General features: G+C 43.3%; 1 protein-coding gene across 1 annotated transcript; it reads left to right on the top strand.

Annotated features, from left to right (window-relative positions):
* The first annotated feature begins 9564 nt into the window (after positions 1–9564).
* LOC115101619 (amphoterin-induced protein 3-like) lies at positions 9565–12726 on the top strand. The gene is made up of 2 exons (XM_029621080.2): positions 9565–10042; positions 10461–12726. Exon 2 carries the CDS (start codon positions 10480–10482, stop codon positions 11917–11919), a length of 1440 nt encoding a protein of 479 aa, XP_029476940.1. The 5' UTR covers positions 9565–10042; positions 10461–10479; the 3' UTR covers positions 11920–12726.
* The last annotated feature ends 287 nt before the right edge of the window (positions 12727–13013 follow it).

Genomic DNA, 13013 nt, shown 5'->3' with positions numbered 1-13013 from the left:
TCGGTTTCTCAAACTAGACACTAATGTACTTGTCCTCTTGCTCAGTTGTGCACTGGGGCCTCCCACTCCTCTTCTATTCTGGTTAGAGCCCGTTTGTGCTGTTCTGTGAAGGGAGTAGTACACAGCATTGTACGAGATCTTCAATTTATCAGATGGAATAGCCTTCATTTCTCAGAACAAGAATAGACTGACGAGTTTCAGAAGAACGTTTTTGGTTTCTGGTCATTTTGAGCTTGTAATCGAACCCACAAATGCTCCAGATACTCAATTAGAAGGCCAGTTGTATTGCTTCTTCAACCAGCACAGCAGTTTTCAGCTGTGCTAACATAATTGCAAAAGGGTTTTCTAATGATCAAATAGTCTTTTAAAATGATAAACTTGGATATGCTAACACAACGTGCCATTGGAACACAGGAGTGATGGTTGCTGATAATGGGCTTCTGTATGTCTATGTAGATATTCCGTTAAATATCAGCCATTTCCAGCTACAATAGTCATTTACAACATTAACAATGTCTACACTGTATTTCTGATCAATTTGTTATTTTAATGGACAAAAAAATGGCTTTTCTTTCAAAAGGAAAGGACATTTCTAAGTGATCCCAAACTTTTGAACAGTAGTGTGTGAGATATATATATAACACACACTACTACTGGTCAAAAGTTTTTGAACACCTACTCATTCAAGGGTTTTTCATTTTTTTTCTACATTGTACAATAAGAGTGAAGACAAACTATGAAATAACACATGGAATCATTTAGTAACCAAAAAAGTGTTAAATGAATCTAAATATATTATTTGAGATTCTTCAAATTGACACCATTTACCTTAATGACAGTTTGGCACACTCTTGGCATTCTCTCAACCAGTTTCATGAAGAATGCTTTTCCAACCGTCTTGAAGGAGTTCCCATATGTGTTGAGCACTTGGTGGGTGCTATTCCTTCACTTTGCGGTCCAACTCAACCCAAACCATCTCAAATTTGGTTGAGGTCGGGGGATTGTGGAGGCCTGGTCATCTGACGCAATCCTCCATCCTTCTCCTTCATAAAATAGCCAACTAAGCCCAAACCAAATGGGATGGCGTGTCGCTGCAGAATGCTGTGGTAGCGATGCTGGTTAAGTGTAACTTGAATTCTAAATAAATCAGACAGTGTCACCAGCGAAGCACCCCCACAACATATCACCACCACCTCCATGCTTTACGGTGGGAAATACACATGCGGAGATCATCTGTTCACCCACACCGCGTCTCACACTACCGGTCAAAAGTTTTAGAACATTTACTCATTCAAGGGTTTTTCTTTAGAACATTTACTCATTCAAGGGTTTTTCTTTAGAACATTTACTCATTCAAGGGTTTTTCTTTAGAACATTTACTCATTCAAGGGTTTTTCTTTAGAACATTTACTCATTCAAGGGTTTTTCTTTAGAACATTTACTCATTCAAGAAACATTTACTCATTCAAGGGTTTTTCTTTAGAACATTTACTCATTCAAGGGTTTTTCTTTAGAACACTTTCACTCATTCAAGGGTTTTTCTTTAGAACACTTACTCATTCAAGGGTTTTTCTTTAGAACACTTACTCATTCAAGGGTTTTTCTTTAGAACACTTACTCATTCAAGGGTTTTTCTTTAGAACACTTACTCATTCAAGGGTTTTTCTTTAGAACACTTACTCATTCAAGGGTTTTTCTTTAGAACACTTACTCATTCAAGGGTTTTTCTTTAGAACACTTACTCATTCAAGGGTTTCTTTATTTTTTACATATACAGTATATATATATTTAACACACTACCGGTCAAAAGTTTTAGAACACTTACTCATATATATATATATATATATATATATATAGATAGCAGTACAGTTTTATATAAGTTGTCTTCAATTCAAAGTGGCATTTCTGCAGCTTGAGCTGATATTTTACTTTCACCTGTTCACTTTCCTGTGGTTTCATTCTGAATCCCTTAGTGACTGCAGGGACAAGGTGTCTGCTCTCCAGTACAATCAAGATTCCTTTGAAACAGTGGGTAAAGTTGGGAGCGGTTCCAGGCGAGCAACTCTCCATTCTGCCATCTTCAGCACTCCATACCGCCCTGATTAAAGCCAGTCCCTTTCATTGATTGAAAAGGAGGGGGAAAACTTGAACCTTTCTGCTCCTCAGTTTCCACTCCTCCATTTATAGGGGAAAAAAGCTTCCCCTGACAATGTCCAGGCAATTTAGGTGGCATAGGCCTCTCCTGTTGCCCTTTCTGGCTCTGTTACCTCATCCAATCAGCTGGGAAAGTATTTGTGCTTGTAGCGTAGCAGAGAGGCGGCCAGGAGTTAAATTGAGTTACCTGTTTAGAGACGGTTTCATTTTCTGAGGATGGCCCCGGAGATCCTTGATGGAACTGCTTAACACTCATCACTTCTGATGTCCCCCAGTGTCACAGAGAGACAGAGACACTGCACAACCGATAGAAAGGCTCACTGAACAGCACAACTGGCAGAGCTGGCTAGGGGGTCTACTGGCCCAGTTCTGTGACAGACTGCTATAATGGAACTAATCATCATAAACTCTGTGTCGGTCTGTCTCTCTAAAACTCTGCTGGGAAACACACACAGATGCAGGAACCATCCTCAAACACTGGTATAAACACACCCCATCATATCTCCCTCCCATGTCTCTCTCTATATGACAATGATATGTTATCATGGTTGGCCCAATCGATCAGCGTGTTAGGACATTTCTCAGATACATCTCCCATAATGATAGAGATGATGTACAGGATATATACAGTAGTCAGCTCATGGCCTGGCCATCTTTATTAATAACTACCAGACAGGATATGAAAGAGGAGAATGAGAGGGAAGAAAAGTAGAGGAGAGTTGTTACATGTCATTTCAGATAGCCATGACACCCACCATATCAAATTCTTCTGAAATGGTTTCTGTTGTTAGAAACCGGTAGGATTGACCAACATCCGATTTGGACCAAATTACTTCCTACCAAGGAATATTTTTTTTTAAATCAAGTCACCCATGGACCCCCCACACCAATCCCACCAACAACCAGTATAAGTTCTGTTTGACAAGTAGTATGAAGCTGCAGCTTGGAGTATTGCATCTCCATACTATGTCATGTATTCCCTGTGAATCTGGTGATGTTTTTCCCTCCCCTTTTCAGAGAAATTATTAATTGAAATCGCTTGCATTATTTACCATAAAGTATTATGAAAGTACCATGTTTTAACCACTAGATGTCGCTATTCCTGCTATACCGTACACATCCATTTGGCGGTTCTCTTGTGCTTATTAAATAGATCACAACATTTCCATTGCAACTTTGGGTAGAAAACCAATAGATGATGAAAATAAATTGTGTGGTCATACTCACATTTCAAGACAGTCCTCCATGAAAGCAATTCAGTTCGTCCTTGTTTTAGGCTTAATGTGTGTCCAGAAAACGTCCCCTCTGTCTGGTTTATTTCCTTCAAAAAAGGGATTAGTTGCCGTTAGACAATTCCTGGTGAACAAGCAAACCATTAGGCTACAACAGTTCTAATGGTTTCAACGTTATGGGATTAATCCCAATACATATAGAACTGTTTTTATTAGGGTTGTCTTGTCACACCATTTTAGTCCCTAGCCCATTTATCCATTAAAGTCTTCATATGAGAATTACATCATAGGGATAGCCCTCTCAGAACGGTCACTTGTTGGACTATCTAAGGAGAGTTGGATTGAAGCATTAGGTTGCTAAGAGAAGTACAAACTGAATTGCTTTCATGGAGGACCGGCTTTAATTGTGAGGATGATTATTTTCATCATGAGACAAATTGGTTTTCTACCTAAAATTGCAAGGAAAATGTTGTGATCTATTTAATAAACACGAGAGACCAGCAAAATGGTCAAAACTGTGTGGTGGCATAGCAGGAACAGCAGCATCTAGTGTTTAAAAACCAGGTACGTTCACACTACTTCATGGTAAATAATGCAAGTGACTTAAATGACTAATTTCTTTGATCAGGGGAGAATAAACTAGATGCACCGGGAATACATTACATAGTATGGAGAAGAAATACTCCAAGCAGCAGCTCCATACTGCTTGTCAAACAGAGAACTGATACTGTATACTGGTTGTTGGATTGGCATGGGGTGTGAGTAGTCCATGGGTGGCATTGGACCATTTTTGAGAGAATCGTCATGTCTTACTCATTGGTAGGAAGAAGTTTGGTCCAAATCGGATGTTGAGTACTAGATTTTTACAATATTATCTGCATCCAATAAATAAACAAACAAACATAGGGCCAATTTGGGTGCAATCAATTACCTTCATTTCTCAGAAATGTTATTTCAACAAAAGAATGTTTCAGGAATGCTAATCATATATGTTAGTAAATACAGAAACAATTTCAGAACAATCTGAGATGGTGGGTGTCAAAATCCTCTTTCTTGTGCTTTGAGGTGGAACGACCCAAGAGAGGAGGGAGCACCCCACTCACCATCACGTCATGTAATTTACTCTGTTCTGGCCCATAATGTTTTATAGCTCAATCAATGATAGCAGAGTAGTCACTGATCTCATTTCACAACTCATATCCCTCAGTAATGGAACACAGAGACAAGTGCAGTTATTACCGAAGTCCAGCCACAACGCATAATCATTTATCATGGGAAGAGGGGGAAGCAGCAAGCTGTTGTAGTAATCCCTTTGAGTTCTAATTGAAATGCTTTAGTAATCATTACGGACAGTGAGGGGCTACGTAACATGGAAGCATTAAAAACAACAAGTAGCCTATAGCCTTTGTTCTGCACACAATTAAATGTTTATTGACTTGCAATCACAGACCCAAACATACATTAGCAGGAGAAATATACAGGAAACATGTGCTCGACAGGGAAGATGTGCTGGGCAGTATCTGATCCCAAAGAGACTCATCTCTTTTCTCCGATATTTCAAAAGGAATTATAGACAGGTATTTGCAGTATTTTGTATGCTTTATTGTGCTTTGTATTCCCACATGTTTAATCCACTTTTGTAGCAATGTATCTAAAAGTATTTTTTTCTGAGAGAAATGGACATTCATTTTATTATTGACTAATGTTTTGATCGTTCTTTATTCACCGGCCGCTAGATGGCAGGCTTGAACCTTTTCATCCAAGCATTTCCCTGATCTGTGACTGCCAGGTGGGGTAACTTGAGTGCAAAGTCTCATATGCAACTTCTTTCTCTATGTAACCTATAAAATGGGATTGCTATCGCTGACATTTTTAAATAGGAGAGTACATGTTTCTTTACATTATTCAAGGGGTGCATGGATCTGGGTAACAACAATTTACCTTCCCATCACAATGAAACAGTATCGTTGAACATACTAGAAACTTGTCCCCGCTGTGTGAAAAATACAGACTGCAAAATGACACCAAAATAAATAGACACTAAACTCCATGTTATTCATCCTCACCACTGACTCATTCATATTTGAGAATTTGGCAGTGGGCCAGGCTAACAGAAATCCGCTCAAACGGAGGGTAATTAAGTGGGTACATATTCACAGGTTAAGAATTGGCAGGGAGAGAACAGGAGGCTATACAAAACACATTCGGATTGACAAACCCAACATGTGTTTACAGAGTTGATCACTGGATTCAGCTGGATCAATACAATAGTCAAAACAGACAGACCTACTGTAGCCTTGCCCATGCATTAGAGTTACAGCTACTTGCATCCATAGAGATGCATACTGGTGACCTCCAAGAATACAATAGAAAATAGAACCGAGAGACCCATGGTTCAAACCACAAGACAGCAGCTCAGCCACTCTTCTATTGGCAGGACAACTGCAGAGGTGATCGGACATTTGCAGCTGTTCATCTGACTAAAACTAAGAACGACTTCTGCTTTCCCAGAATGAGCCCATTTTTTCAATCTGTGCCTCCACAGAGATAGTAGCTTACAGTGGACGTGAAGGGCACGATAAGAGCAGACATTTCCCTGTGCAGCACTCTAACTGTCCCTGTGCAGGCAGCAGATGGTGTGCAGCAAATCACTTACTGCTGGGAGCAGGAAGCATCAGGTCAGGGTTTATGCTTTGAGGTCCACTCTGAACCTGGCTGATTTGATAGCACTAGTTTGCATATATGCTCAGTCTAATCAAATATATGCAGGGGGAGGTAGGATTTGCAAAGCAGGTAGATAGACAGGACTCCCAGTCAATCATCCAGTGTAGAGGAGAAGGCTCCTAATACCATGGACATGGTTGTAGAGGTTATTACAGTGCAGTATGTTCTGTAAACTAGAGCGTTATGGGCTTATATTCTTCTTACCCTGCGGTTACACAGGCAGCCCAATTCTGATATTTTTTCACTAACTGGTCTTTGGACCAATCAGATCAGCTATGAAAAATATCTGATGTGAAAAGAGCTGATGTGATTGGTCAAAAGACCAATCAGTGGAAAAAGCATCAGAATTGTTTCTCTTGGGAGTGCGTGATCAAGCAACAAATTCAAGAACACACACAGGACCCATTATGTAGGCCAATAGGGTTATATGTATTGTAATAGGTCACTGGAGCTAAATGGGGTTACCCATCACTTAATAATCTCTAAATCAGGAAAAGATTTTCCCTTTTAATGATAACTACATTTAAAAAATATATAAAATGCAATATACAGTATATCACAAGAACCTGAACTGTCCAATGCATGGACAGAGGCTATGGGCTACAATAACATTACACCCAGCGGGGCATGATCATGACCCCTCTGTTATAGCTGTCAAAATATCCAACACAACTGTCATACACTGAGAGATTCATTCGACCCGATTGAGAAGCACGTCTACACACAGCAGACGGCACTTGAAAGAACCAGCTCTCAAGCAGAGGTCTATAGCTCATCCAGGGGATGAACACACTATCATGTATGGGATTAATGCCCCTATCTATATGGTGGGAGCAGCTCATTTATTATAAAATTGTCAATATACTTTTATCTTAACCAGCTCTCTATCCATTCTATTACATGAACTACTTTACTATTTGGATAAGATTGGACAAATCACATTCAAAATAACACCTTCAAGGTATTTTGGAATACTTTCAAGCACATTTAATGTATGCAAGTATTGCATGTGTGATGTGCGGGTGGGTGGGTGTTTCTCTGCCAAGCTGACTGACAACAACAGCCTTGGGGCAAGATTGTGTGTAATTCTCCCATCTATCCGTGGCAGTGATATGCCCATGGCATAAACATGGAGTATAATACAAGTATCTTTAACCCACTATTGTTGAAATCAAAACACCTACACAAAACGCTTGTCCTGGAGCAACACATATCAAAAACGGATAACATTTTACTAAAAAATAAAAGATTAATCAAACAAATCTCAGAAATGGTAAAATCTGATTCCTTACGTACTACAGCTACGTGTGGAGCCAATCCCCATCCTCACCTGCTCCCTTCTGTTCACCTTCTGTCAGTAAGCCTGATCCAGATGCATCATTACACCCGTGGCTGGCTCAGGTTGGCACTCTGTGGTTGTATGAGTGAGTGGGAGTCAGGATGCGCCCACTGGCGATGAGGTATAGTGCGGAGGTGTTATCTGGGAGGTGAACCTAATGCACTGTGACAGAAATCAGAGCTGTCAGGACCACCGTGACCAAGAGGCATAGACTGCATCTATCCAGACAAATCCACAGAGAGGAGAGAGGAGATGGGAAGTGGATGGAAGGGAAGAAAACAGAGTGAGAAAGAGGCAAACTCACAGAGAGACAGAAAGGGGGGAGAGGGGAAGGGATCAAAGACTTCCACAGAGGATGGGACAGAGGGGGAGAGAGAGGAGAGAAACCCACACAGTGCACAGGAGAGGTGGGTGGAGAGGAATAGACATCTTCCTGCCACATAGAGAGCAAAGGATGTGGAGAGAGAAGCATTAATGACTGCAAACCTAGAGAGGAGAGAAAAAGGTGTGTTGAGAGAGAGACATCGGGGGTTTACATACATGTAGTGTATATCCCTATACTAATTGTCTGGGATTCATCAAGTAGAACACTGTCAACAAGACAATGACCATTCTATTGAATATTTCATGTTAAACCCCCAATCATCCATTGTCTGTTAATGGCAGAAAGAGAGTCACAGGAGTTAAAAGAGAGAAGAGGACAGAGGGACAGACAGCAGTCTGGCCATAGAGACCGGTGATCACAGGCAAGCCAGGCTGCCCAGAGAGGACAGAGGGACAGACAGCAGTCTGGCCATAGAGACCGGTGATCACAGGCAAGCCAGGCTGCCCAGAGAGGACAGAGGGACAGACAGCAGTCTGGCCATAGAGACCGGTGATCACAGGCAAGCCAGGCTGCCCAGAGAGGACAGAGGGACAGACAGCAGTCTGGCCATAGAGACCGGTGATCACAGGCAAGCCAGGCTGCCCAGAGAGGACAGAGGGACAGACAGCAGTCTGGCCATAGAGACCGGTGATCACAGGCAAGCCAGGCTGCCCAGAGAGGACAGAGGGACAGACAGCAGTCTGGCCATAGAGACCGGTGATCACAGGCAAGCCAGGCTGCCCAGAGAGGACAGAGGGACAGACAGCAGTCTGGCCATAGAGACCGGTGATCACAGGTAAGACAGGCTGCCCAGAGAGGACAGAGGGACAGACAGCAGTCTGGCCATAGAGACCGGTGATCACAGGCAAGCCAGGCTGCCCAGAGAGGACAGAGGGACAGACAGCAGTCTGGCCATAGAGACCGGTGATCACAGGCAAGCCAGGCTGCCCAGAGAGGACAGAGGGACAGACAGCAGTCTGGCCATAGAGACCGGTGATCACAGGCAAGCCAGGCTGCCCAGAGAGGACAGAGGGACAGACAGCAGTCTGGCCATAGAGACCGGTGATCACAGGCAAGCCAGGCTGCCCAGAGAGGACAGGCTGCATTTCCTATTACACTGTAACAAATACTCAGACCTAAGAATCTTTCTTTCCCAAAATTAATTAGAAAGAATTTGAAACTATCAATAGATATATATTTTTTTCTTTTAATATTTATTGGGTGAAAAAACTAAATGTGCAGTTTTGGCAGCCAAATATACGACCCCCTCCCTCAACCTGAGGGACTACCAGTGAAAAGTACAATGCAACAGTAGCATTTGCCATTTTGTTTTGTCTTGTCTTTCATGCCATGTGACTCTTCAACCATGTTAAAACTAAACTCCTATTACTTTAATTCATTATTCTCGTTGCTGTAGTTGCTTTTAATGTTAAAATCATTATCACTACTACTATTATTGTTACCTTATTACTGTTAGTCAAACCACTGTTGGTATATGTATACTTTGACAATGCAAGTGATTTAACTCGCCATGTCAATAAAGTTGATGGAATTTGAGAGAGAACATAGCAGTAGTGACTAAGGAAGGAAAGCATCATTATTTAAAAGATGACAGTGAGGGAGACAGGGCTGTGCTCTAAATGACAAACAGCAGGAGGAGGGGATTGTAGGAGATTAAGTGAGCTGTGTTTGTAACATCGCAAAGCACTGCAGGATTTTTGTATAAAGCACCGCTCACATTTGGCAGACAGATAAAGCTCACAGAGCAACTTTACCAGTGGACAGAGACTGAGTGAGTGATAGAAGAGAGAGTAGTGACACCTTTGCTCAGGATTCTGGCTGGGGAAAGGGATGATAAGCTCTCACTTCGGACTGAACTGTTGGATACCTGTGGCTCGCTTAACGTGAAGTACTACTTTTGGGAAAAGGACAAGTCCTGAAGTTAGACTGAACAGTTGGATACTCGTGTAAAGGATTGCTTAGAATTAAATAGTACTTTGGGGAAAGAGACAGAACAGTCAGGATTCCGTGCTGTTTGAGTAGTTTGTTTTAGCGGGTCTTGGAGGTGTGGTAGAGCGAATATCTGAATAACTTCATGCTTTTTAAAATCTGGTTCATGACACTTATTAAATCAGTGGCAGCGATGCGGTTTTAATTGCTTCTTGGTGAGGACGATGACAAGCCTTTGAGTCAGTTGTACAGAGAGGGAAAGTACTCTTCAGGGAAAAGGTATTTCTTTATTAACCCTTTGTTCTTCCACTCCTGTACCACTACTCTTGACGACACAGTCAGAACATTATGGAAAAACATGCATCAGGATATCTCAAAGAGTTGTTACTGCTGTGACTGTTTTCTTCCTAACCAAAATGTTCAGTTACACTTGACAATAAGATATGTGATAAGTCATGTGATAAGAATCTTTATTTCTTTTTAAAATTCTGTATCCCCTGGATACATTTTGTTTGTGGATGCATGATAAAACTGACCTATAGATTAAAGACTTTTTATGGTTTATACTCTATTCCATTCTCAGCCTTGTAAAAGTATTCTGACCATTGTAATAGTCACTGGTCGTTGACAATCTCTTCCCACTGCATTCATTCAACCATGGTAGGTCATTTACATAACAAATCTCTTTCCTCCCTAGGAGAACGGGCCAGAGCAGAATGACCTCCCTCTTCTCTCCAGACACTGTAGTGCTGCTGTGCCTCCTCCTCCACTCCACAGAGGGAACCTGCCCCTCCATCTGTCTCTGCACCTCAGACACACTGAGCTGTGGCTCCCAGGGCCTCACGAGACTGCCCATCCTCCTGCCCCCCACCACCGTCACCCTCGACCTCAGCTACAACCGGCTGGGCTGGCTGGGCCCCGGCAGCTTCTCCAGCCTGCCCAAACTGGACACCCTCCGCCTGGCAAACAATCAGCTCACGACGCTGGGCCATGGGGTCTTCCAGAACACCTCCAGCCTCCGTCACCTGGACCTGTCCTCCAACAGGCTGCGGGTGCTGGAGCAGCACTTCCTGCAGGGTCTGTGGAGGCTGGAGGAGCTGCTGCTCTACAACAACCATATCACCCGCGTGGAGGGTGGGACGCTGAGCGGTCTGAGCAGTCTCAGGAAGGCTTACTTCAGCCTCAACCAAGTCACAGAATTCCCCTTCTTTTCCATACGGGACCACAGTCATCCGTTTCTCACCATGTTGGACCTGTCCTCCAACCGTATGACCACACTACCCTGGGAGGATGTGAAGGCACTGCCGGGGTCAGTGCAGAAGGGGCTGTACCTCCATAACAACTCTCTGGTGTGTGAGTGTTCCATGTACAGTGTGTTCTGGCACTGGGAGCAGAGGGGCTTCGACTCGGTCAGGGACTTCACAGATGAGCACACCTGCCTGATCTACGGCGAGCCGCGCGCCTCGGTCCGATTCCTCAGACACTCCCTCTACTTCCAAAACTGCACAGTGGGGAAGGTGGTCTCTTTGCCCATGGCTGTTCTCCTCTCCAACCTCATGGTGAACGAGGGGGAGAGGGTCCATCTGGACTGCCAAACCTCCCTCGGAGGTAAAGAGCTGTCATACACGTGGGTCTCTCCAAATCAGGAATACCTGACCCAGACGAGCTTCAACGACACCCTCATCAACGTGTTCCCTAACGGGACCTTGGAGATCCCAGCAGCCAAGCTGAATGACTCGGGACTCTACTTGTGTACAGCCCTGGACTACAAACACATGCTGAATGCAACCAGGGAGGTGAATGTCACCGTGATCCGCCCCATGCCTGACACCTTCAACACGGGCTACACCACCTTACTGGGTTGCGTGGTCACCCTGGTAGTCATCCTAATGTACCTCTACCTAACGCCCTGCCGCTGTGGGTGCTGTAAGCAGCCCCTGCCTCCAGCCATCCAGATCCCTGCCTACGACCCAAACACCCTGGCCTCCATCTTCTCCCCCACACTGAGCCACAGGGACCCAACCAAGGCCAACATCAACAAGCGGGTGGTGTTCATGGAGCCTCTGATGGAGGAGCAGAACGGGGATCTGAGGGCCACCCTGGCCAGGGAGCAACCAGGGTTGCAGTGGGAGTGGGGCGCCAGCGGACTCTCCTAGTTAACCTATCAGAGCCTGTCGCTGACAAAGAGCACTTTAAGAATTGAGCCCATGACTTACAATAGACATGTATCAGGTGGTCTGAATGGAACACAAACATGACATCCTCGTTCCTCTTTCTCTGCTGGAAGGCTTCATCTAACTGGACTATCCTCAAATGATCGCTGAGCCCTGGAGAGAGTGTGAAAGAGAGACCCTCACAGGTCTGTATAAGGGCTCTAACTAATGTTCCTCCTCTTTCCTCTCCTCCGTCTCATTGCAAACCAGGTTGAGTTTTGCAAGACTGTATATTTCTATCCATGGTATTGTGGAAGGTTAGAGCAAAGTTAATTGAACGGCACGAACTTCGGCACTGGAGAGACTTATCTTCTCTCCTTAAAATCATGAACTCCAAAAGCATTGGTCCTCCCTGAAGTGTAAAAATATTGCATTGGTGTAAGCATGGAAAGATTGTAGACAGATTTCCTATTATATTTAACATGAGCTAATTCCTTTTAAATCCATAAATGGATGTGAGTGCATGAGCAGACACAGTCGGGTGAAAGGTCTGGGACAGAATTGGGGAACACTGATGAAGTCCTATTGGGACATTTTGGACTTGGCTGACATCCACAAAAGCTGTTAGAGTAATAGAGTTTTTGGAATTGTATTTTTTTTTCCTTCATGGGATTAAAGTTAAGCGTGAGTATATCAGGTCACCGGCGAACCACACTCCCCCGCAAATATACACTACTGTTCAAAAGTTTGGGGCCACTTAGAAATGTCCTTGTTTTTATTTTTTTGTCCATTAAAATAACATCAAATTGATCAGAAATACAGTGTAAACATTGTTAATGTTGTAAATGACTCTTGTAGTTGGAAACGTCTGATTTTAATGGGGTATCTACATAGGCGTACAGAGGCCCAATATCAGCAACCATCACTCCTGTGTTCCAATGGCACGTTGTGTTAGCTTATCCAAGTTTATCATTTTAAAAAGGCTAATTGATCATTAGAAAACCCTTTTGCAATTATGTTAGCACAGCAGAAAACTATAGTGCTATAAAGCAATACAACTGGCCTTCTTCAGACTAGTTGAGTATCTGGAGAATCAG

The sequence above is a fragment of the Oncorhynchus nerka genome, linkage group LG20 (genome assembly GCF_034236695.1).
Source record: "Oncorhynchus nerka isolate Pitt River linkage group LG20, Oner_Uvic_2.0, whole genome shotgun sequence".
Classification (NCBI taxonomy): Eukaryota; Metazoa; Chordata; class Actinopteri; order Salmoniformes; family Salmonidae; genus Oncorhynchus; species Oncorhynchus nerka.
This window is presented reverse-complemented; position numbering and strand designations above follow the sequence as displayed.